This window comes from Labrus mixtus, chromosome 6 (assembly GCF_963584025.1).
Source record: "Labrus mixtus chromosome 6, fLabMix1.1, whole genome shotgun sequence".
NCBI classification, from domain to species: Eukaryota; Metazoa; Chordata; class Actinopteri; order Labriformes; family Labridae; genus Labrus; species Labrus mixtus.
In genome coordinates, this window is record NC_083617.1 from 13526372 (window position 1) to 13553710 (window position 27339).

The 27339-nt window shown below is 39.3% G+C and overlaps 1 protein-coding gene across 2 annotated transcripts in view; it reads left to right on the forward strand.

Annotated features, from left to right (window-relative positions):
• Window positions 1-5667: 5667 nt before the first annotated feature.
• The window catches only part of arid5b (AT-rich interaction domain 5B), a 75944-nt gene continuing 54272 nt past the window's right edge, over window positions 5668-27339 (forward strand). The window contains exons 1-3 of one of the 2 annotated variants that reach the window (XM_061040086.1): window positions 5668-5760; window positions 6096-6350; window positions 16301-16541. In XM_061040086.1, the coding sequence (XP_060896069.1) occupies window positions 5740-5760; window positions 6096-6350; window positions 16301-16541 (517 nt within the window). In that variant the 5' untranslated portion in view covers window positions 5668-5739. The remainder of the gene's footprint in view (window positions 5761-6095; window positions 6351-16300; window positions 16542-27339) is intronic. The other variant, XM_061040088.1, reaches the window with a different exon arrangement.

Sequence of the window (27339 nt, forward strand, 5' to 3'; positions counted from 1 at the left end):
TGTGTATGCAGATGGCAGGGGAATGAAGCAGCCTATTTTGTTTGTGGTTTGCACATTTCTGATTCAGCCGAGCACCCTCCATCAATGAGGCAAATTTACATTTGCTGCGGCAGTAATAACCCAAAACCCATAGTGTTGTGTTAACACTTGTATACACTTGAATTCACGTTGGCCTGCCACATGATTACATTTGTGTGGCGCCTAATAAAATGACTCACTTGACATTATCAAACAATTCAGCTGTAATAGTGGCCCATGAATGTGAAATTGTGTTTTGCAGGCAATTAGTTCATTGTCATGGCAAGCACTCAGGCAGGGCCAACCAATGTTTTCCTTGTAAATTAATCTGCCTAAAAATATATAAATGCATGCTATTAGATTAAATCAATGGCTGCAGCCATGAATGGATATGATAATTGGATTGTTGGAAATGAGAGACTTCAGTGTTAAATGTTGTAATTGAAAAAGATGTATTGCAAAACACATCCATTATGCACACAACATGATGAGATATGGTAGCTTGGATAAATAACAGTGATAAGAACTGAAAGGGAGAAATGTATGTTTCTATTCTGTGGATAATAATCCTCACAGTTCACTGCATGCAGTAAAGCCTTTGATGTTCTGTAGATATGTCTGCATCCCAGATATTTATGAGCTCAGTCAGTTAATATTCAGCCTACAGTATCACTGGCTGACAACTGCAAATATACACAGAAATCATTTCATATAGACTCCATATCCAGCTTGATTAAAAGTGATCCTTTCAATAAACTAATTGGATTTCTTGTCCATGTGCTGTACAATATAGCTGACTCACATGTGATTGAATGGAGAGAAATGTAACACCACATTATAATGAGTCTAAGAGGCTAAAATTAGCCCTGCAGCATCACTCAGATCTCCAGTTACCTTTCCCCAAGTCACGTTGTCTACAGATGGGAGCCTTTGTTGTGTCGGAGCACAAGGACGCAGGTGTAACGTTACTATTGAAACATGTTCCACTGGACAAATTTACTGGATGGATTTTTAATGTCCAAGGGCTTTCCATTGATGATAGATTGGATATCCACTGGGTAATGCACTTGTGCATGCAGAATGAGTTGGAGATAGAGTGTGTTGCCTTAATTTCTCAGAAGCCTTCTTGCTTGAGTCGTTTGTAGATTGTCGTGCCTGTGAGTGTGGTTAGAAATACGTATCCTTATATCATATTGAACTCTATTACTAAGTAAAAGTCATTATTTATCTAGCTGTCATTTTGTAACTTTATTTTACTTTTTACTCCACAACATGTATCTGAAAACTAAAGGCATTTCTTCACGCAAAAAAAATGTGCTCCAGAGCTAACTATCCTATAAATAAAGTGTTTAAAATGAGCTCATCTTCAACCTGCTATTGATGAAAATGCCACTCACACGTTAATGCAACACTCACATATTAAGACAAACATTGAATGCCTATTAAAGCTGTAAATGAGTTTCGGTTACTCTACATACGGATACCTATAACTTTGATATTTGTTACACATTAGCTTTTTAGTTTCCAAAGCAGTGTATTTTCTCAAAAAGAAAAAGAAAAGAAAACAAACAAATAAATAAACACTCTTCACTGTCTAATCCAAATAAAGGCAAAAAATAATGATAAACATTTAAAATTCTGATTCATCGAAAATGATTCCATTGCATATACTGTATGTTAAAATGATAAACATAATACTATTTAACTTTAATATCATGTAGCTATCGGACATTAAGATGTAACTTGTAGAATCTATATATCGATCTTCCTGCCTGGAAACCAGACCGGTTTGAGTTCAAGTTGTATTTGCTCTGACACATGCGTTTGTTTCCCCTCCTCCTCAAACAGATTTACAACCAGCTTGTCCATTATATTAGTCCAATCAATACCCTTTATTTAATATATTAAGGGTTTCATGCATTAAATGATAAAGAAGCTCCATTGAGACAAACAACCAACATGGCTGCCGCTGTTGTGAATCCTATATCTCTGAAGTATTAAACACACTGGACGTTGGTTTACTTTACATATACGAGTGTTAACACTTTCCTTTTAAACCACACTGGATATTAGATTTTAACCTATAGCCTGACAGCCAATACAGCTACATCACAAGTTTTGTTTTGGATTCAGGTTCCAGATTAATTTGCAAATCTCGACTAGTGTGGCATACTGGCTGTGAAAGAGTGAGAATTAGCTAAGCACATGGTGATACTTCTCTTACATAAGATAACATATTACCTTAATAATACATATAATTACTAAGTCAGTGGCTAATAGGTCTGTAGAAACAAGCTGTAAACACAACACTAAACACTTTTTAAACACACTAAAGAACATGCAAAAAAAGTTGCCTATTTACACTTCCCTTCATATTTGTATATTTATAAATGTACATTTGACTCATATTTTGGTATCTCATCTATTTAAGCCTTATCTTCACTCTGTTTCCAGCTCAGTTCTGCTCTTTATCAACTTCTGAAGGTGTTTTCATGACTCTTTACCAATAGATACTCCATTGTGTTGACGAGCCAGCTACTAGCTAACAGTCAAAACAGTTCGCATGAAGAGGCTGCTAGCTTAAGCACCACATGGAAGTATGGAACTGGAGAGAAAAGTGCAGATTTTTGTGCATTCATCACAAAAAGCTAATTTAACTTAATAAGAAATTCAATACTTTAAAAAATAATATTCTTTCTTTTTGGTAAAGTCTATCAAAAAGTCGATTTTAATGGTCTCTGCAGCCGTCTTCGGGGTTGATTTCTTTCATGTAGCTCTATGGTGGCGTAACAGGCAATATTATTGTTAATCCATTCTTACTCAAACTTATTTTCCTCATGAAAACATGTGGACATGTGTGTAGAATTATGTAGTGACATGAAATTTTAATCATGTTTTAAGTGCTTTATGTTGCGTTTGAAACTGTAACTGCAGCTCTGTACTAAAGTGACTTTCAAAACACATTTGTGGCTCCCTGCTGAGGCCGCCTCATTATGTGGAATGTGGAACACCTGTGCTGAGAAAAGGAAAGGTTTTAACACTTATCCACTCATTGTATGTTGTACATGCTGTAGGCAACAAAGGACCACGTTCTCCATATTTCCAATAATAAACCCTGTAGTGCCTTTATTTCAGCAGGTATTTCTGGTTTCTACAGAATGCTCACTCATAGGCGTGTTAGTTGTGAACAGTTTTTTTCCAGACATGAAAACAAAACAAATAATATATTCCTATGGTAACAATCTGCAAAATGTTCAGATCAACAAACTTGCAAGTAGTGGTTGCATAATTCTAAAGTATACATTTTGCAAATAACTTAAAAAAGTTTAAGTCTTATTTAAAAAAAAAAAAAGGGCTTATGAGATGTACTTATTCAAGTACATTTTAAGCTGCTGATTTCCATCTGTGACACGATGTCATTTTCAACTTGGCTGACAGTGTGTTATTTCAATTATTCTCTCTCAACTACTTCAGTAAATGTTTGGAACCCTCGATAGTTTTCCAAGCTTGTACATTAATTCTAGTCATGTTTCAAGTTCGCTCAGCTGAAACGACGTAGGAATATAACTTATTGATTTCCTTTTTTATACCTTATCTAACCACAAAGGGAAGTTCAGGTAAAATGGAACAGGTGTGATTAGATTTTTTACTCAAAACTATGTATAATTCAGCGTGTGCTGTTGTACAATTTCCTTAATATTTTGTCATCATATTTTTCACATATTACTTCTCACTCTTTTAACACATAAAAAAAAAGTACAAAGATTTCTCAGCACATCTTCATCCACACCAATACACATCAATATGTGCATCACAACGTTGCAGTGGCTGCTGGGCTCTGCGGCTGTTGACAGGCAAACACTTGCAATTGCCAGATAAGAGCTCGAGTGGTGCCATTGATTAACCAGGGACTTCATTATAGTGGCTGCCATTAACAATGCAACCCCATTGATTCAGCCACTGAAATGGCTAGGAGAGAAATCAGGGAAGATAACACTAAGAGCTGTGGTTTATATTAGATTCACTGCAGGATCCCAGCACTGCTGCAGCTGCATGTGAGACAATGAGGCTCTGTGTAATCCACCTTTTACTCTGGAACGATGCACTAAACTGGTACTTAAAATATCAGAGCCACAGAGTATTGGCTCAGCTATTTTAGTATTACAGCATGTTCTGCTACTTCTTTGAAAAGAGGGCAGTGGAGATGGCTTTAAAAAGAACTTGATTAGTGATATTTTCCCAGTATAGAAATTATATCTATTTAATTATACATTTGTGAGCCCCACTGATATAATCAGGTGGCATTTGACATTCATTCTTCACAATGAGCCCCTGTATTTACATACAAGTTAACTACTAGACAGCAGCAGCAGCAGCAGCATTATAAGAAAACATGCCCATTCATTAGTCAGGAAAACGCTTTCCTGGAAGTGAATCAATGCCTCTGTTTGCTCGAGCAGTCATTTCAGGAGGAAAAAGCGCATTGCGTAATAGTGTACTTGAAATAGCTGGTGTCAGAAGTAGGCCTATGTCGCTGTTGCATGCTCTGTGATCTGAGTGGAGGATAAATGCAGGGCAAAGGGTGGATGACTGCAGAGAAACAGCGCAGCGCTGTGGCCCAGGCTGGTACTTCTCAACACATGAATAATTCCAGACAGACGATAAAATCCAGCTGACACATTCAGCAGCGGAGACTGAAATGACAATGAGTCTACAAATAGAAACCATGAAGTTTTAGTAACTTCGTGAAAAGATCAAAGATAATAATTAATTATTCCTTGTTTTACATGTGTCTTACAATTGATTAGATTTCATCGATGTTTATCATAATAAATATTAATCAACATAATTATATAAGTGGCTTTGATCGTGCAAATTTGATAAGTCATGACAAATATCCCCCGATGTCTTCACAAGGTCAGCGCGGTGTTTTAAGATTGTTAATATTTGGATAATGGACCGCCTCGTGAATTCTGTCTCGAGACGCCCCGCATTCTTACTCGGCCAATTTTGTCTTTTCATGTCCGCCTCAAATAATATAGTACAATAATATATAAATGCCATTATTTTCGCTATTAAAGCCAACCCGCGTGCCCGAGCTATAACGCGTTACAAGTTCCGCTCAGAGCAAAGCCGGCACCTCGCGGGTCCCACATTGCCTTTTGAGGAATCATTTGATAGCCCTATTAACTTTCATGTAACATTGTTTCTTGAAGGCATCCACAGCAAGCGCCTCAGTGTCATTACTGTGAGAAATGTGCTTTCATACTGAACGTCTTTTACACAAGTCCTGGAAGGTAAATAATCTTAAAAAGCCCATAAATGCAGACATTTGCCACAAAATACGCCTTTGTTGGCGGATTATTTATACTACACGACATAATATCTTCTTATACACAACTACAGTCCACTATTTAATTAAAATCCTTCATATTTTTATGATTTTATTCTAATATTTTGCCTACATACACGTATTGGATTCATATAAATGATTAAAAAAATCACAATTGTAGGTTTACTAAAAGAATACTCTCACAACCTAACGCAATATTTGTTAATTTGTATTTACCTAACAAAAAAATTTTTTTCAAAGACAATTTATCGACAAATACACGGTGTTTGAAACTCTACCGAAATATGTTCCTTGCAGGACCTTCGGAAATCCATTCAAGCCAGCAAGTTTGGAGAGCGTGTTGAGTTTAATCAATTCATAACGTCGAGATGGAGCCGAACTCACTGAAGGTAACGTTTGTTATCAACCGTCGATTTATTTTATTTTCGCTTTACGATAATCCACCTGCTCTACAGTGTACGCACGTGCCTAATCCACAAAACTTTGCAACATTAAATTTAGTAGAACCACATCTGTGTCATATGTTGAACGTCTAAAAATAGTTACACGATACTAATTATGTACAGAAAACTGAAATACCCTAATGTGATATTTGCCAGGACGTGTGTAACCACGCAGTGATCTTTAAAATGTTTGTGTCCACCTTGCCACGATTTGTTTACTAAATGAGTTGTTAAAGCCATTCATTAATGTCTCCCTCTGTGTTTTTTTTTCTTCTCTTCAGTGGGTGGGCTCGTCTTGCGGTTTACATGGACCATATATATTCTATAAAGCCTTTAAGTTTCACCGGGACGGCAAAGCGAGGATTTTGTCTCTCGGAGACTTTTTCTTCGTCAGATGTAAACCGGAGGAACCTATTTGCATAGCGGAGCTTCAGCTGCTCTGGGAAGAAAGAACAAGCAAGCAACTTTTATCAAGCTCTAAACTTTATTTTCTACCCGAGGATAGTCCCCAGGGACGGACGATCAGCCATGGAGAGGTAGGAGGACTAATCGGCTTGTGAATATTTATAAATGATGTGTTTTTTGTGTGTTTGTTATCTGTTGCTTGTTCTTCCTTGTTCGCGAGGCTTTTTTTTTTTTTTTTATTAACCAGCATCCTTACTGCATTAAGAGTTGGCAGTGGATGTTTATTCTCCTGAGGCAGGCTTTCATAAACGCGCGTATTGATACTGACATTGATGTATCCGAGCAGTAAAAGGATTGACCTACGGCAGTGTTTGTTCTCCAGTTTTACTTTAGCCTATTTGCCTATTGTGGTGTCAACTGCTGAATGTGCACTTGTCCAGCTGCGCTCAATAAGGTTGCTGCTGCGCTCTATGGGGTTAATTGTTTTATAAAGGGGGAAAATCCGCAACAATCCTGTGCCTAGACTCTGTCATTTCATTTCTTGGTAAAGCGTGTCAAATACGGGCATATGGGCGGAAATTGCGAAACGACAATGAATGCATGGGGGTCAACCTGGCTCAGATCAGTCGCTCTGATAGTTATTAGATATTTAGTAATGCCGCCTGATGTTGAAAGAGGCAGAGCGAGTCATAAAGCGTGGCGGCGGAGCAAAGCCAGCGCTGACACGTTTTTAACTACTCTCCAAGCTTTGCATAATTTTCCATGTGGACATTTCCATCCGCAACAATGTGATATTGTCAGCTCGCAGCACTTAAAAAAAAAAACGCCTCTGTGTTGCATGACGCCCCTGTTGGCACAGAAAAGCAATAGTTATGATTGACTGTGGCCATATGAGGCGCTTGTGATCCGGTTACATCGCTGCTGTGAATGGCATTACTCCGATATCGAGAGTTAAACAAACGCCGTGTTGTTTTTTTTTCTTCCTCTCTGATATTCCTCCGCCAGCAGCGACAACAGCACTTTAATTACTCCTCTTTGCTTTTGATCACTCGCGGCTGGATTGGAAGTGATTCTCTGCTGCTGTTATATTGTTTATGTGGAAGGACAAAGCCGTGTTTGTAGTCGACTCTTCCGCTGATGGTTTACTTACATTCTTTCCTCTTGAGTAATAGAGTGGCTATCACATTTCTCTTTCATGAGAAAGGTGGCTATTTATGGCTCCGCTGCTTAGACAAGCTATCATCTTAGTGGCTGAATTCTTCTATAAACGGGTATCATCTCCTGCAGCCCTCCCGCTTTAGCCTTTAACACGCCGCAATTATTTAGTAATTACTTTGAGAGCATGCATCGCCGATTCTGAGGCCACACTTGCGCAACGACACATGAGCTCCGCCCCCTTTTCCCAAAGACTTATTTGCATTGCTAAGTGCTTACATTCCAGTCCATTGGGTATATCTGGAAAAAATTAGGAGCTGCACTAGCAATGCAAATGGAAATGACAAAGAATTTGTGGGACATATAGTGCAGCACAGCATGATACAGTTTGTGTGTTTGATAAGAGTGAAATCACAAGAGGAATAAAAACATGAATTATGCAGCAACTTGCATCACACAACCCTGCAGATGCTTTGAAGCTGCAGACTGATTTCAGAATATGTCAAACTATCCAATAAAATAATTTGAGGATGATATCTTTAAGTGTAATGTAAGTGGCTGCAGGCTGACCTCAATTAAAGGGCCCTGTCAAACCCTCCTGCTCACAGCGAATCAGAGTAGTTACAGTATATTACACAGTGAAAATTGCCCTGACAACTTCAAGTCAGTTTTATGACCTTCACTGAGACGCTCAGATTCTCACTGACTTTGCCCCGTAACACTAATCTGTCCTGCATGAGTCAGCTAGGAGCGCTTACAGATGCAAGCTATAATCCAAAAAACAAACAGGGAGGGTAAACCCGCCTCAAAAAAATAAAAAATAAAAAATAACTGTGATATAAAAAAACATAAAACCTCACTGGCTGTTAAATCTTCACCTTAGTAAAGCATGTGTTCAAAGATTGTTTGTTTTAAAATGTAAACAAGAGGGAACGAGAGTTCATTTATAGCTTCACTGGGAAGTGGAGTTTATAAACCTATCATTAGTCATGTTTCTTTGGGAGTACGTAGAGACAGTTTAATGGCTGCAGAGTTGCTCAGAATTGTAAATCCGTAATTGACTGGCTGAAAATTAGCAGAGTGAGTCATACAGATATGAAAATGATAGCATCTAGCGCTCAGGAAGTGTGTTGATTTCACGAGATTTTAGTGCTAAATGAGCACAGGCAGCACTGAGAGGTGAGGCACAGCTTGGTGTCATTGAGGCTCAAGACTTTTATTCTTAGATCATGTTGGATTTACACTTCAATATTTTCACACAACATACAAACAGACAGTGATTTTTTTTATTTTTTTTTTATTTGACATGTAAACAGATGCTGCTGCGCTGCTCCATATCTGTATGAAATCTAGCCTCATATCTTGCAGATCAGTATTATCTTAAGCTCCAAGCCAATATCCTCCAAATACCACAAGGCACCACTCTTTCAAGAACATCACAACAGCCTAATATATAGCTAGCTCACTCGAATTGGATTACTGATTCACTTGTGTTCTCTGTGCAGAGGTATGATGTAATTTCCTGGTTATTTCTCAGGTATTTGTTCGCTCCCAGCCTCTCCTCACTGTGTTTTTTGCTGCGCTATGCAGTGACAAGAGGAACCAACCCATGACCTACTGTGCTTGTTTTTCTTCTGTCACCGAGTCAGAGGTCAATTCCTTTTAAACGCAGCCAGCTTTTAAAACCCAGGCTGGAAATAGAAAAAAAAAAAAATGATTCATTGAATAAACTTAAAGTCTCAGCGCCTGAGTATGCTGAATAGTTGATAAACAAAACCAGAGGGGAATTTATTAATCTATTGAGTTAATTATTAAGTCCATATGTGGAGGAAACTCTATTTTTCTTTGTTGCTCAGCTTGACAAGCAGTGTTTACCCCCACCAGTTGAGCTCTGCTTGCTCTTTAAACAGGCTTTGTGCCGAGCTGCTCACCCATTATGACAAACCCTCTATTGGGGCCTCTGCTCTATTTGTCTGCCTGCAAACTGCCACCGACTAAACAGTCACATGTGTTTTTAAAACTCACTGAGTGACACATTATTTCTTGGCCTGCCTCTGTCTGCTGTTGGACTTCAGGAGAGAGCCATGTGGAGATAACAGCTCACCCTGCACAACACCCACTTATTGTACACTCCGCTTCAGGGGCTTAATTGCTATTGCTTATCTTAAACTATATATCCCACTTTAGTGCAAATACAGCAAGGTGCTCTTAATGGGAATTTACAACCGCAGAGAATATTTCTGGATCATGTTATATTAATGTGCTATTATCATCACCTCTGATTTCATCTGACCTCGCTTCTCCTCTATTCTGTCCCTCTAGCTGACAAGGCTTTGGCATAGACACACACACACACACACACACACATACGCGCACACACACACACACACACACACACACACACACACTGACAGGCAGGGGACTGCAGCAGTAGGCCAGTATTGATTGCTGTGGAAAACACTTTGGCATGCATCCAGGGCCATTTCTTCAGTCCATGGCAGGAGTCCATGCATGTGTTTCAGTGCTTGGAAAGCCAGCTTGTAGGGAAATTAGATTGTATTCATTTGCTGCTTCTTTGATTTTTCCTAAGGGAAAAACCCTGAATGGGTAATTCAAGCATCTGGGATGCTGGTTGAATTAAGTGTAAGTGGCTTAGATATGCGACCAGCATTTTGATGGATAAGGTCGTTCTCCTGAATGACTCCAGTGTAAATGTGATATGGCACATTTTTACTGTGATCTTTTTACAGCGTCCTTACTGCTGCCTTGTCTTTGGCCAGTCTGTGCATTATACCAAATCTCCCCATTCACACAACAATGGCAGGAATTTAGAGTTGGGCTATTGGAGAAGGGAGGAGGGGGGCTTTCATGGTGTGTGTGTGTGTATGTGTGCCTCCTCCTGCCGCAGAACAAGTCATTAACTCTGAACACTGCCCTCCAGTGAATTCCTCACTATTGCTGAAATAGCATGTAAATTATTACCAGCTTTTTAGGATAGTGTAATTTAAAACCTTTAAAATGGAATACCCTGGACTTCAAAGGCTATAAAAGCCCTGCTAACATTTCCCATTGGTAAAGGAGATGTCAGTCTCGTCCTTCACAATCATCTGATTCTTTGCACTAAACTTTTGTGTCTTTCCCGCCTCAGTAATGATATGTTTCAACAGCGCCAGGTTTGTCAACACAGCAGGGCCTTTTGGTGCTCTTAAGCTCCAGTTTTTTCCACTTTGTCATTGACTAACCACTTGAACAGGCAAACATTTGCCTTGATGCATGACTCCAGTGCCCCCAGCTACAGTGGATCGTTATTATAACCTTTGAGGAGAATGCAGCCGCAGATGAGAAGCTTTTACTTAATGCTGCAGCCAATATTTTTCATTCTTAGATGGCGCACACGGGATCATCAGGCATTTTGTCTCCCTTTTTGTCTCTGTGTGCATTTATTTGCTAAAACACAAGAGTACAAAGATTCAGCGTTTCAAAGGAGCTGACAGAGCTTTTTTTTGTGGTGTCACCTTACATGATGGATGCCTCACCCACTTTTCAGAGAGGCTTTGAAAACCTCCTGTTATCTCGCTATTTTTCTCTGTCGTTATAACCGCAAAAGAATGCTTCAGTTCATATATCACCTGAGCAATCTCTTAATGGAATCAGTGAATAAAAGATGAGCTCAGCAGCCTGCAGATATTACAGCGACTTTTTATGCATACGAATAAACTGCATGCATTAAGTGGCAGAACATTATGTACAATAATTCTCACCTTTTAGATATAATACCTTGAACTCTATCTAGACTTCAGGAAAACATATTCTAATTCAATTGCGCCTGGCTTACTCCCCAGAGCTGCTTTTTAATTCCAAGATAAGTTTGTATTGGGACACTGAAGCCAAGGTCAGGCATGGGGCGTGGAGGAAGATAATGAACTCATATTGTGTTTCATACCTTCGTCCTCTCTCTCTCTTTCTCCTTTCTCTTTCTCTTCTTCCTCTCTTTTTCTTTCCGTCTCTGTCTCCTCATTGTCCATGTCGCCATGTCCATTCCTCAATTACTAATCTCTTTTGGCCTTACGAATTCCAGTGCTGACCTCTCAGAGGCAGCAGGCTGAAACCTTCTCAGCATGACAGGAGCACTGTGTGTGTGTGTGTATGTGTATGTGTTTGTACCCACAGTATAGAAAGACACCCACCCACTGGGAGCGTGCACCCCATTGACTCCCGAAGCTGAAAGTCCTGTCCGAGCGATGAGACGCTCCGCCGCAGAACGCTGACAGTCAGGAATGTCTCCCTCACTGTTTCTTGCTGGGGATTGTTGGGAACGATATGGAATATTTATTCGGCATTGTCTCTAATTGGATCGCCCAATATAGAACCGGGAATGCCTCCTTATGTGCTTTTTTTTTTTTTGTGCCACCAATACACGACTGCATCCATATAAATTGAATGATATGGATTTTAGCAAGTTTAATTTTTCAATGAGATTGCTGGAGTCATGCGTTTGCTGGAATTGAGTTATCTACAGTTTTGCAGCAGATTATTTTTTTCCTTCCACTTTTAGTCCATTATGTGCAGTCAGAGCAATAAATTCACTCAGTAATGTTTTTTGGAGATAACACGCTGCTGCAGTAATAACATGAATTATTGATGGAAGAATGGAGACTGAATGTAACATTCAGCTGTTAATGTGTTACTGTGCATTTGAGCTCAATCATAAAAATGAGCAGTTAGACAGTATGTGCGTGTGTTGACTTCCTGGAGGTGAAATAATAGCAGTACATTAAGATATGAAGTGCAGAAGTCAGAGTATCTGAATGCTCTTAATGCATGTGTGCAGGAAGTGTCAGTGAAATGACACCAGGCAGTTTGGTATGTTGCTGATGTGGAGTGTCACCTCTTGGCTGTGGGCTTACAGTCCTCTGACCTATATTATCAAGTGGCCTGCTGGCTGTGTCTGCTGCTCCGCTAAACTATCAGCTGCCTAACTCGACATGACAGGACAGTGTGAACAGGCTGCGTTTACAGAACAGCAAGTTTCCAAAGCACAGTTTTACAACCAAAAATGCAAGTGGAAGAGCCCTGCAGGGTTGATAATACAAATAAAAAGATTATTCTTTGTTGTGTTACTAGCAGTGCTGGAACACTTAGTTGATACAGTTATTTGACAGAAAATAAATCAATAACAGATTTATTTTAACAGCTGGTTTTAAGTTTCATTTATTATTAGCTGTTGGCAAAAAATGTCACGTTGCAAATTCAGTATTTTCATTCTCAATCAGCCAGGAAATTATTTTGAGGATTCAATGACTGGTTGATGAAATAAAAGCAAATTGGATTAAAGAAGTCATTTAAATGTAACATTCTGAGTTAATTGTTCACTATTTTCAGACTCTTTAGATAAGGGATTAATGAAATCATCCGATTACACAATGACGCTCATTGACAATCATTGCTCACAGTCACAGACCTAGCTTTGTCTTCTTCTCTCACTTAGAGAAAATCATGGGGTTTTTTTTTATAAAGGAAAACTATGCTGATAAATGCCGTTTTCATCCTGCAATAACTGACCAGTCAATTCTTTGTTTGAAAAGCTGGACTAAAAGAAATGAGTTGAAGTCATCTTTTTGTGTTTCCCCATTTTCAGACTATACAATGAAGCAAAGAGTCCTGTTTCTTTATTTTATGATGGCAAACCAGAGTGAGGCAACACTGTTATTTCTGAACAACAGACTTGTTCTCATGGAAACACGGTATTTTTCGTAAATCTACAGCATTTGCCTAAACATTTCACAATCAAACATCATGACTTATGCAAACCACAAGCTGGTGTTGAGCTTCCTGACTGTATGTGCTGCATCACACAGCAGAGCCCCTGGACTTCTGCTGCTGTTTTAAGGATCAGTTTAAGGCAAAGCTCATGGATGTAACCTGTTTGAGCTGGGTTCATAGACTGATTATATTCTGGACTGTGTTGACAGCTGCTGAATTGCTCTCACCTGTTGTGTTTCGCTCTCGAGTCGAACAAGTCCCCAAACAGGATCTGTTGACACTCACACAAGGCACTGTGTCATCAGGCTGATTGATATAGAAAGGCAGTGTGTTTTTTAAGCTTGCTGTTGCTGTGTGTGAGTGCTCTGGTGTGCTATGGAATTACTTGAAGTATTTCTGTTTGACTCATACACCAGCAGGAGAACATTCAGTGCATTATTTCAGTTTTGAATGGAAATACTTCAGCTATGTTTCTGTATGTGCTGTCAGTCGATCACATCAAAGTACAGTAGCTAAATCTGTCGAGAAAGAGTACAATGTGGTTTTGGCTGCAGGCTGAATGCTATTTACTGTTGTTCTACATTATTCAAATGGACTGCTTTTTTTTTTAAGGCAGAAACAGCAGTCAGTTTTTCATTGCATGGAAAGCCGGTTACAACCACCCGCCACCACTTGACAGCTGAAGACAGCTCATTATAAGAAGACCGAAAACCCATGTTTGATGTTTCTACTTAGTGAGGGAGGCACAGCTATATCAAGCTATCCCTCGCAGGCTTTTCCTTTATAAGGAAATACTGTCTCCAACTGGTTGGGATTTGATATGCCTGTAGTTGCAGATGATGTGAGAACTGAATACGGGTAATTGTGTAGACAGAACTCTCTGAGAGAATCTGAAACGCAGAGAAATCGTGTATTTGTTTTTAGAAAATGGAAAACAAAATACCGGGAAGTCTTTGAAATATTCAATTTAAGGGTGAAAAATGCAGCTTTAAAGAAGTTGACATCTTGAGCTTCACAAAGGAAGGATTTACGGCACAGTTCTTTTGGATTTTATTAGATCGTATAGGTGTAGCTTTTATTTTGTCCACCCACTCCACATTTACACACAGTGCATAAAAATGTCAGTATGGGGGCAAATAAATGTTATTTTAAAGTCAGTCATGTACAGGCTCTTTTAGGGGAAATGTGTACAGGCAGACAGATGCCTGCTATATTGGCAAAACCAAGGTAAACATCAGAGACCTACTCAGGGTGTCTGCATTTCTGCCTGTACACATCTGTCCTCCAGATTTGCCCGTTTCTGTAATAGCCATCTTCCAGCAAGCCACTCCACTCTGTTGGTAACATACTTCAACCATTAGCCCTTCAAATGGAAACACATTTAAGCATCTATGCTTCCTTCCCTCTATGCTGGACTTTTTTTTTCAAGTTTGAGAGTTATTAAAAAGGGTTGAATCAACCTTAGGAGGGGAAAAAGGCAGAAGCACATACTGGAGAGAGCAAATCTTATTAAGTAAAGCTACTGAACAGAGTAAAGTGTGTACACAAAACCAGCACTGCATTATTCAGCCATGCACATCACTGCTATAGATTTACATTTATAGTTTCCTGTCTGTGTTTTATTGTGTGTCAGGGAGACCACAGCTTTCTCCTGTTTTAACTTGCGAGTAAAATGTAGAAATCTCAGCGCTCATGGTGGATATCAGGAGCCAGAGTTCTCAAACTAAATGCTAATCAAAAAAGTCCAAAACATCCGACGTCCTCATTGACATTGATTTAACTGCCGGCATAAATTCAATTTATCCACATCATCCATATTCATGCTGCTCTAATTTACTTACATTAATGTGCATCCACAGCCATAATGCTACTTGACACACATACCAATTAAGAGGATAAGTAAGGACGTTGTGTTGTTTGTCCTGTTTCCTCAACTAACTCTGAATCTCAATCTAACCTCTGTCCTTGTTGTAATACTTTTAGTAAGACACTAGATATTTGACCTTGATTAAGATCACTTAATACGTACTACTATACATTATTACAAGGGGAACTCAAGCACTGTAGTTCAGTACACACGTGAGACACTTGAACTTTATTAACATTTGATGCTTCTTTGTGTCTCTACTTCACTGCTGTCAAAGGGAAATAATCGACTTCTACCTCTATATGTTAACTTGAAATGTGTATATTTTTATTGCATAAAACATGAATAAGTTCACCCCAGTAGTTAACAAGACAACAAAATATCTTTAAAGTATGCCCCACATTTATAAACTAAAACCTTAAATTCTCTTACATGTATTCTTTGGTGATATCAAAAATATGAAACACTGAATAAGAGGGGTGCCGTATAGCCTAGTGGTGTACAGCGGCTGTCATCCCCGAACCTGGGGCTCGATCTACTGTCCTATCAAGAAATGCATAACCCCCGCCAAAAAAACAAAACAAAACAAAAAAAAACAACAACAACAGCAAAACCACACTCAAGGCAGCCATTAATGATGAGTACTGCTTTTTCTTTTGATATTTTATATTGTACTGAGATTACCTTTATACTCTTGCCCCTAAATAAGGACTACTGCTTGAAGAGTGTTTTGAGACAATAAGTATTTATGTGTAAAGTAAAGATTCTGAATTCTTCCTTCATCACGTCACTTTGGCTTTAGAAGTACAGCGAAACAAAAAAAAAATAGCCTATGAAAAAATTCTAGTCTATTTCAGAAAAGAGCTTAGTTTGCAAAAAAAATTTCAAACAAATTGCTACTAGAATGTAACTAACTTTAGAAGTTTTGAAATCATGACTTAAATAGGTAGAGTTTTGTAAAAGGGGTATAGACAATAAGAATACAAGTATTTCTGCTCAGTTGTATTTATTGCACTGCTTCGTGAGGGAAAGCTGTTCTATTTTTGTTAGCTTTTCTCTATCATTCTCACATTGTTTTTGCAGTTCCTTCATAGGGGGAGGTATAGTTTTACCTTTCAAAAGCAAATCTGTTGCTGCTGATTTGTTTCTTGGTGTCTGTTCAACAAAACGGATTCAAACAGAGCCATGAAACTGTGTTTAAGAGGAAGTGACCCATGACCTCGGCACAGTTGCATTTATGTAACTCCCTCTGTGAGCTTCTGATTGTAATTTGGATTGTACCCTGCTTCCTTTCAGCATGAGGTAATTGCCGTGTCTGAGAAGGTGATTGTGCGGCTGGAGGACCTAGTGAAGTGGACTGTACCAGACTTCTCAGGATGGGCCCACTGTCTGAAGGCCGAGCCTCTCAAACCCTCCGTGCTTCGAGAGCTGGGCACCAATGGGAGGCGGGAGGCCCTCCATCGATACAGAGAGAGCACCCTGACCAGCGGGCTCAACTTCAAGGATGTCCAGAGGGAGAGGGCGCAGCTAGGTGAGTGTAAGCAAAACCTCCATTTTTTAAAATTTATTTAAGTATAACTTTGATCCCAAAAGGTTATTGCTGAGTTTACAATCTCTTTGTGCTGCTGTGTTGAATGTTTCTGTATTTGGGTCCTGCCTCCACCATAAATCAGCTTATGTTTATTATCCTTTGCTTGGTTTAACAAGTGTTGTCTTGACTGGAGTAATTCATCAATATGTAGTTGGAATTCCTCCTGATATAATGAGCTGAGAATCACACTAAAAGAGGCCGACTCGAGGTAATGGCTGAATGTTTGCCAACGCATTATTATCCTACAATACAACAGCTCTGTTTTCAGAGTGTGATAACAACAAAGGCTGTACACAAAAAAACCACATCATTCAGCTGGTTATGCCTGTAAAGAATTGAGTCACATCAAGCTGCAGTCTACAGCAACTCTCACACCTTCTCATCCTTCAGTTCAGATCATAATTGTCTGTGCATCTCAGGAGCTTTAAGGATCGTTGTTGTGTGTGTCTGAATGGCTGTGTGGCATGTTCATCATGTACACAGCGCCATTAAGTGTCACTGATTGTTTGATTCCTGCATTCTCGGGCTCTTGGGGGCCTCACTAGAGCATTAGCCATGAATCAGGCCCAACATAAAGCTGGATGACTGAGTGTATGACTCATCGGATGCAAATAGGAAACTGGCATTTGAAGCTAATAATCAGAAAGAACATAATGTTCCCTTTGAAGCCGTTTCCCACTTATATGCCTCTCTGCCTCTCACATGGCTGTGATGTAATGCACAACACTGATTAGGCTGGGTATAATGTCGCTGAACAAATATGTTGAAAATACCATCACTATGACAGTTTGTCTTTCATAGTACATATTTATCATGGTGCCTGATTTATAACTTTCTTTTTTCCTTTTAGTGATCATTTTAAAGCCTATGTGAAAGTGAAACTGTTACAGGCGTGAGACATTTTTCTCTTAAAAATTCTGTGGAAAGATGTAATGCCCTTGGTAACTTGACTTTGCTTGAATCTCATACACACACAAAAAAGGACAAGAGGATCAATAATGGATGCTTTGTTGTTATTCATGGAATCAATATAGTTTGATCGTGCTTGTGGGTGTGTGTGTGATTGCTTGCTTTCATAATCAGGCTCGTCAGCGAGCCTCTTAAAAGATATTATGTTTCATATCATAGCTTTCTATAAATGTGCTGTATCGGATTTATCTACTGTCATTGTATTAACCTGGAGAAAACGCTATTGTTACCGAGGGGCTGTGTGTGTGTGTGTGTGTGTGAATATGTGTGTGTTCGTGCGTGTGTTGCTAATGAGCAGCGCTACCGTTAATGACTCCATCAGGCTGTTTCTAAATGCACTTGTCACTCCGATGGGACACTCCGCCAGAGAATCTGCCCACTCAGCAGAACGGGCTCAGACTCTGGCTAGCCACCAGAGACCCACATGCACACGCACACACACACACACACACACACACACACACACACACACACACACAGTCATTGACATGCATACACACATGCTACACAAGGACAATCAGTGGTGTGCATTCACTTATCCATTTGTTTGTTTGCTCGTTACATCTTTGGCAGTTTTTTGTTGTTGACAGTCGAACAATATGAGCGGGGCCGAGAGTTTGGGAGTAAGTGAGAGAGATCACTTATTCATCAAAGCAAATGCGAGTTACTCTGTGCAAGGGTTTGCATAGAAATATGAAATATGCCTCTGCAATGCTGCTGACTACCCAAATGAAATATTCATGCCACAGCAGCAGCAGATCAGATATAAAAGAAGCCTTAAAGCATCCTGTAGCTGAATGTCTGTAATTCTGTGTAATATGTTGGCTCATTTACTAAACAGACTCATTTTTTTTATGATATGTCTATGTATTTTTTTTTTTCTGGATTGTATTTATGAATAGAACAGCCAGGGGTGGCGGCTGGCTGAATAGCTTGATGTATTTTGCTGATTGTTATTCTGATCTCTACCTATGTCAGAGGAATTGAATTGTTCCCCATAACAGGATACTGCAGCAATACCACAGGCTGCACAGAAAACCATTGTGAGCTAAAGAGCAATAAAGTGTGCCATTGTTATCGAAGGAAACTGTTCTCTCTTTTTTTCCCCAAAGTGTGTATCTTAACTTTTCCTGGCTTGCTGCCAAGGTGAATTAAGTGCACTGTAATGTGTTTGTGTCTCACAGGCACAAATGAAAAATACTACAAGAGAGGTGTGGATCAAATAGCAGCTGGAGGATTGTATCGCTTTAAACAGAAATTACATTCAGCATTTAAGTTTGGAAATGTCCTCAGAATTGCAGATTGAAAGCAAAGATAGCTACTGTACTGTATACAATTTGTACAACTGTATGTAATTAATTAGAGAAACAAGTGACCTTTACGGCTGCTGTCCTGTAGCTTCGAAAGCTGTGACTCTACAACCTGCAAAGTATAGATCATTGCTGATCATAATTCAAATTCCAGCTTAAGCCAGCCTTTGAAAGGCAGTATTTTCTTTTAAAAGCGGCTGAGCTGGCATGAAAGGGCCTCGAGGATGATGCAACTTTCTCATAGACCTCTGAAACTTAAAAGGAAAAATGATTTAATTTGTACAATTTGTTGAACAAGTGGCATCAGTCTGTTCTGTCCCTGAGCAAGATGAACTGATTGATACCACTTTCATGTCTTGCATGCTGAATATGAGCCTGTCAGCCTGTTAGCTTAGCTATAAAGATAGGAAAGAGGGGTAAAGAGCTGACATGGCTCTGTCAAAAGGTTACAAATTAACATGCCCCTTTTTATTAACCATTTAACAGAAAGTAAATGCAAAAATTACATGTTTAGGGGCAGAGCACATATTTGTGACTAAAGATTTCCACACAGCCAGGGAAGGTTTCCCCATTACAAGTTGAAGACATCAGTGTTTTCATCTAGCTCCAAGCTATAGTACAAATTTCCTTTAAACATGTATTTCATAGAATCTAATTTCCTGTAGCTCTTATATGATACAAATAGCATTAAATAAGTATATTGTTGTAAGTAACAAATCATCAGTGTGTACAGTTTTCCTAACCTAAAGGAGAGTCAGATGTTATAAATATGCACGTGCCATATTTTCTGCCTTTAATCATTCATGTTTTGATTTAAAGGGCTAGTGTGTTGACTTGATTTGCCTGTGTGCCACTAACATTAATGTAATAGCAGCAACACAGCCATGCTAGCTGACTCTCCCTGTTTGAAGTATTTGTGCTTAAAAGTAATTGTATAATGATCTACTTGTGCCCAAATTGTAACTACACTAAATATGACATGTTTTAATGTTTTTTAGGGACAGTGTGTCCGACTATATCTGCTTTGGCACGTTAAGTTAAGGTAGTTATCCAGCCAGACCATCTGTAACCCACTGCTGGTGCTAGCTTTATATTTTTTATGTACATATAGAGTGGTATCAATTTTCTAATCAAGGATACAAACCGTTTTATGGGGGCCCATAAAACAAACAAAAGTACCGTAGTTAAATTAAAAACGTTGTCCAAAATAAACTATTATTCTGAATCACATTTCCCATTTACAGTTTTCCAAGCCAAGAGAAAAGTCCTAACATATTTCTGTGAGTGCGTAAAGACAGATGTATTGCACTTTGCAGTCCTTACATAATCTGTAATGCAATTCACTTAATCAGGTAATGCCAACCGTCCACTCAGTTTATCTTGTATTGAAGTGAGCATTAGAGCTTCTTTTTACAGTTCAATCCACCGGGGATAGCTTGCCAGGGAAGTTTACATTCTGCACCTCTATCTCTCCCCAGAGAACTGGCCTGATTTTTTTTTTTTTTTCATTGCAGCCTGCCGAAATTGGTTTCTGGTCGTATAGGAGGCTGAGAGTAGGACAGCTGTATCTGCTGATACAGTGTGTTGGGCTTGTGCTCTGAGAAACATAGCCGTATAATAAAGAACTGTTTTACAAACAACAGGAATGCTCACAAAATAGCTCAATAGATTTTCTTTCATGTCTTCTTTAATTGAAGCCTTCAGTTGAGAAGCGAGTGAGAAGATTCTGAGTTGAGATGCTGGGGCGTATTACACAAGGTCAGAGCTCGTGACTCCTTCATCCAGAGAAACATAGACGGTTTTCCTGACTCCTGCCCTCACCTATAGTTTCCTCTGTAGCCGCTCCATCGGGCAGCGCTGGAAGGATCAAGGCTCTTAGAAAAAACACCCAGACAGGATCATGTTTGAATTCTTGTGGGGAAAAAAGTGTATTTCAAAAGTAGTCGACCCTCAGTTTGACTCATGGGATTTTTCATACTGCAGCACCTTTTGACAACTCTAGTAAATGGAACCATTTAAATTATAAAATGATACAATAAAGTTTCTCTCTGACATGCTTTCTGTAGTGCTACATATTGTTGACCCTGAAAATGTATACTGTAGATGACCTGTTAAATCCAAGACTCAAGAATGCGAGCAATTTAACAGAGTATTCAGTTTGTGATATTGAAGGTCTTTCATCATTGTACAAGGAAAGACATCTGTGTTATGCATCGTTTTCCTGTATGAAATGAAAAAAAGATTTCAGATCTGACTTGAAATTCTATCTGCAGTGATTTGTAAGCATAAAAAAACCGAGGACATTCCGGCCCAATAATCCTTTATGTCAAACTTTAATGACAAAAAATGCTAAATTACATACATTTTTCAGGTGCATTAGTCTGGATTCATATCCAGACAAATACATCAGGCTTGGTTTTGGTGGAGGTGGTGGTATTGTTTTGCCCTTAAGGACACTTAAGCATGTGGACAGGAGGAGCAAAAGATCATACCACATAAACCCCACGATAAATGGGCGACCTTCTTTACCAACTGAGCCGCAAAATAGCATCATAATAAAAACATTTTTCAGCACTGAGCAGCTCTGCAGTTTCATTTATGCATTGAATTATAGGACAATCGTGTGCAAACTCAGAAATAAGGCTTTTAAAAGTCAAACTACAGGCTTTTCTTTGGAGTGTATTTATCACTCTACATAATAACTTTGATAGATTTGTGTGCAGTCTGGATTTGGGATGCACTTAAACATCCCTCTATGTGATCAGAGCTAAATGAACATTGATTGAGCTGTATGGTGCAGCAGGCCGGCGAGACACTAGAGTGATATCACTGCTTTTTTCAAATTCTTTACTGCCTCGCCTGCCCGGGGAGAGAACCACTGTGTATTTTTCCCTCTGATGCAACATCTGATCTGTATACCAGGCTAGGCACATATATCCAATGTTGATATCCCGACAATATTTCAGTCGGAACATTTCAATTTGATGTAGAGGGTAGATTCTGCCCCTTTTCAGAGGCCGTTGTGAGCGTCACAGAATGTTTATACGGGTAGGAGCCGGCGATAAGAAACAGACAGATGCTGTCTTCTCATGCTTGATTTGTCTTGGTGACAATACAGAACAATATTTGGGACTTTGACTTCGCTATCACACATGAAAATGTTTAATGTCTCCACCGCTACGTGGGAAGGAGTAAGCGCTTTCTTGGAAAAAGATAAAGAGAATGTGCTGTGGTGTTACGAGAGAAATGGCATGTTGTGACTCTGACAGAAAAGGAATGCACATTCTCTGTAAAACACACCAACACTGTACTCCTCCATTCAGAATATGTGGCAGATTGTATGGTTTGCACTTGTTTGCTTTCCGCCCCTCAAACATATTTGCTTCCCCTTCTGCTTTTTTGCGCAGAACTAATTCTACAAACTGTCGAAAAATCCCTTTTTGAAGTAATTTAATGGAGTGTTTGTATTGATTATGTGCCTCCCCCCCCCCCCCCCCCCCCCCCCCCCCCCCCCCCCCCCACCCTTCTCTCTTTCTCTCCTTCTCGGGTGTTTTTTTTTTTCTTCCCTTCTTGCTGGTGTGAGGAGGGGGTGGCTTTATGGCAGTATCTTCTTCATTATGCTCAGACCTGTAGGAGAGAGAATCACAAGCTGTTTTTCCTCACTGATGTGCTCATATCATTAATTCACTTCTGACTGGCCGGAAGCCAGAGAATTCTAAATCTGTAAGCAGTAAATTGTGTGCCGGGGTGGAAAAATCTATTAGATGTTTGAGCATGCCTCGAATTTGAATGGGAAAAAGAGACACTGTGAAAGAGAGAGACCACCCAATACCCGAGCCATATCCTGTTATGACTCCCACTGTAATCAAATTCAGCTTCATTGGATGGCTATATTCATTAATAATTTGTGTTATTTTATTTCTGGAATGTCACATAATGTGTTTTCCGACTTGAGCGAGGGCTGCTAGATGGTTAAACAATGAGAGTGGCCTCGGAGGGAAATGAAGAGCTCCCTCTCTCCATTACAACAGTTTTGTCTCTCTTCTCTCCATTAGTCAGGTCTGCAACAACAGAGACACTATTGATGTGACCTCTGTTGGGCATCTTAAACGGGCAGAAAAAGGGAGTGAGGTTCTTTTTTTGATACACCAGCTAATCTGCCTTGGAGACAAATTTACTGATTATTTCACATTATTTTTATTGGTTATAAAAAGAGCATGCACAATGGGTTCATTTGATCTGAGATTGTGTGTTGAATAAGGAGCTTTTTGCTCTCTCTTCTTAAACAAATTGCCTGCCAGTTCCAGTTACACTGTGACTCACACTTGTGTGTGTTGCCCAACCAGCAGCCTTTCTGGACAGACTTCTATATCTGACGATGCTCATTTGAAGTATTACAGCAACATTTGTTTTTTAGCAGAGGACTGTTTTGCTTCATGTCTCCCTTGTATGTTATGTTTGCCTTTGGACTAAAAATATTGGATAATGGATAGATATGGATGATTCAGCGCTGCTCAGTCGGCATTCAGGACACACAGATTGCACAATAAATAACTCTGCATATTTCATGAGCATGCCAGTCCATCTGCTTTATGAATGTATTTAAGACTCTGCATTTCTGGATGCCCTGTTGTGTGTACCAAAAAGACTTTATTTTTAAATAAACAGTAAGAAAAACTCACACGAGGTGATGTACCATTTCTTTTTCCTTAAATATTTTATGCAGCCTTATTATTCATGATTTATCCCACCTTTACTTGATGGTTGTGTTATGCCACAGATTTAGATCTGTACGGACATAATGATAAGTTAAACTAGTATGATTAAACAGAAACGATTGAAAATCAGCTCCACTTTCATCTCCTCATATTAGTACTTATACATGAATGCAGCAGTGGAAACAGTAACATAAGAGTATGCTTATTGAACCATTTTCTGCATTAGCATTATGAGTACTGAGTGGGTGTATGAGTTGTTTTAATTGTGATACTTTAAGTACATTTTGGTAATGACACTTGTGTACTTTGACTTAAGTGACACTTGATTACAAGCAGCATGGACTTGTTCAAATGAAAAAAGGACAGGAACATGAGTCAGATTACTGCAATATCTTGGACAAGTGAGTGTAGATAAAGGGGAGATATTTAATTTGATACCGACATAAACAATAAACAAAGGATGTAGTCATATTTTCTGTTTGTCACTCTCTGTACATGTCTTTCTGATAACCAAACCATAACAAATGCCGAGCTTTAAACAGAATCCCCTGCCGATGTGGCTGATGGCGTCACCACTTCATGACTCGTTATGGTGGCTCTTATGGCATAAATGAGGGTTACTTATGTGAACAGAAAATAATTGGCCAAAGAGGAAGTTAGCAGCTTCATAAAAAGAAGGCAACAGAAGTGGGATGATGTTGAATAGAGGTGAAAAGACACCAATTTGTAGTCAACAAATAGAATAATCCTGCAAGCTGAAGCTACAGGCGAATCGTGTTGTTCACTCACAATAAAGTTATTTTCAGTGCGCAACAGATTATTGATTGATTTTTTTTTATTTTATGTTCCTGCAGCCGACCGGCACCTGAGAACATGGCTTGGCTGAGCAAGCCAGGGGATTTTTGAGCATCAATTATATATTACCGCATCGGATTGTATGGCTTAGTATCAGATTGTATTGTAACATATCGTGCGGTAAAGTAAGTGACCCTGAGATTCCCACCCCTTATAACACGCACCTCATCGCTTTTATAGTGATTGTAAAAAATAAAAAAAAATTCCAGGCTTTTAAAACTTAAATGATGGCTCGCTGTTCTCACTCTTTTTTTGTTACATGATTTAATATGACTCACTGTGCACATTCACAATAATGGCTTGTTTTCTACATTGTGTGAGCCAATGAATGCTCCCATTAAACACCCATTTTACTCAACCTAAAAATTGCAGTTTTGGAAAAACACATTTTCTTCCAGCCAGACCTGTGCAGAGGTAAAAAATAACTCTTGCTGCTGATTGCAGATCAGCTTTTTGACAACATCCACTTAGTATCTGCCATAATCTGTAAGGCAGAACTGATACATGAGGGTCCCAGAGCCTGGCTGCTGGAAATATATACTGTATAGGTCACAGCGTGGAAGATAGACTTCTAGGCTTGTAGGAATAACATAGTGTTCATTTCACAGCGCAGAGGTAATGCATTTTACCAGCATTGAAAGGTAATTGCAATGCAGGCTTTGATAGATTCCAGACCTTTGGTGGGAGGTGTGTGTGTGCTCACACATACTTGCTTGGATACATAACTGTTCTTAATGCTTTTATTAAGCCAAACAAAACACAAATGATGTAATTTGTATTTGCAAAACATCTCTGCGCAGATGGTGTAATATATTTTGCTTTCTTTGATATATTTACTGCCAGGGGAGTTGGAAAGGCTGCAAACAATAGATCATTGATGCCTCTCTGTCCTCTTTCTCAACCTGTCAGTCCATTTCCTTGTTATGTACTGGCCTGAGGAGCACTTGGCAAAATGAGAGGCATTGAGCCAGTCTTGTTTTTCCCCCTCCCGATTTTCCCCTTCAGCCATTACTCAGAGAAAGCTGTTGTTATGTTTGACGTGCCAAAGGATAATATTAAAAGTTAAAGAGTCACAGAATAAGTATGATCCAATGGAAGAAGATAACTGTAATTTATTCAATATGACAAAGAACAGATAACAAGAATAAATATTCAACAATCCGATCAGATATCTCTGTACTTGGCTTTCACATGGAGAAGCTTTTTTTTTTTTTTGTCCATTTATAGCCTGTGACACACACACATGTTACCAGTCATCATCATGACTTTAAAGACAACAGAAGGCTTAGCCAAATGTTTCTATGATTCAGAATGTTGTCATTTCACGTCTCTTCTTACTGTGTTATTATACTATGTACAAAATACAAAGCAGTCCGACCTTGGGCTTCACAAAATTAACAAAAACATCTCCCTCTGTCATTTCAGGCTCATGTTTTTGTAAGTGGTTGTAAAAAACAAACAAACAGCAATATTACTGAGAAAATAAGAACAACTACATTTTTTGCTTGAGTGAAACTTGCTATCAGGCCTTTTAGATATTCTCCACTGAAGTTCTTATCGTTCCTGTTCAATGTAAGACTGTATGTCTCTGCTGCATTTTGCCGATTACAGCTCTGTTGGTAAAGCGGACGTTTGCCACATCAGAGGTCTTGCTCTGTAAACTGGAGGTTTAAAGACAAGCTGGGAGCAGTTGATCAGAAATTACCTGCTTGTGTGTGTTTGTGTGTGTGTGTGTCACATGAATGAATAACACAGCGGCCTCACAAAAACTGTGCCGAAACATAAAATGCACATCATTAGAGCTCGTGGAAAGAAAACAATTGTTTTTGTTTTCTCTTCTTTTGTGGTTCTTTTTCCAAAAATGTGTCATCACAGCTAATTGCAAATACCAAAATATGCAAGAGAAAATCCTCCGGTTTGCAATTCCGGGATTTTCTTTTGTACATTCAATATGCTTGATACCACAGACAGCACATAAACATGAAATGTGAGCAGATGGCACTGGTTTTTAATGACATATTGCTATCTGTAAAGTCTCCCTCTAATCCACAGACTAAAACGTCTCCCCCTTGGGGAGCGCACCGCTCTAGTTGTTATCATCCGCTGCTAATGTCACTCTTTTCTTTGCCACATTGTCAGGTCCTCCAGCGAAATAAATGCAATGTAAATGGAGTATTGTGCTGGATGTAATTATTGAAAAGGGTTCCAGTTGGCTTAGCTCAATGGGCTGTTTATTTAAAGCCTCCCTCCTTCGTTTAGATCTGATGATAGAGAGAGAGTAGAAAGAGAGAGCTTCTTATATAATGACAGGAATTCACAATGGAGCCATGTTGAATGACAGCCCCCCCCCCCCCCACCCACCACCACCACTTAAATACCTCCAACAAACTAACCCCCCTTCCACTTTCTCATTACAGATTTACCATTGGGAAACTGTCCCAAATAGCCTCTAGTATTATTTTCCCCCTTCTTGCTTCATTCTTTTACTCCAAACATATTAAATCATGTTTCCTTTTATGCAGCATACGCCCTGAGAAATACAGTAAGTCTGCTTTGATAATGAGGGGCTCCTTCATTGAGGAAATACACACGGCAACTTTGATCTAGAATGGCATGTAATTCCTCGCCTGACCCAATTCCCAATCTCCTGATAAGATGTTTCTTCTCTCTCTCTCTCTCTCTCTCTCTCTCTCTCTCTCTCTCTCCTCCTCCCTTGCTCTAACCTTCCCACAGAACTCCCTCAAATGGGAACTTGCTGTCCCATTAAAGACACATTCAAAGCCCCAAACATGACATCCATTTCATTCTGCAGCAGAGGTTTGGAAATACTGTCTGCAAAGAAAACTCCCCATGTATCCCTCTTTCTGTGTATCAGTGACAACCTCTCGGAAA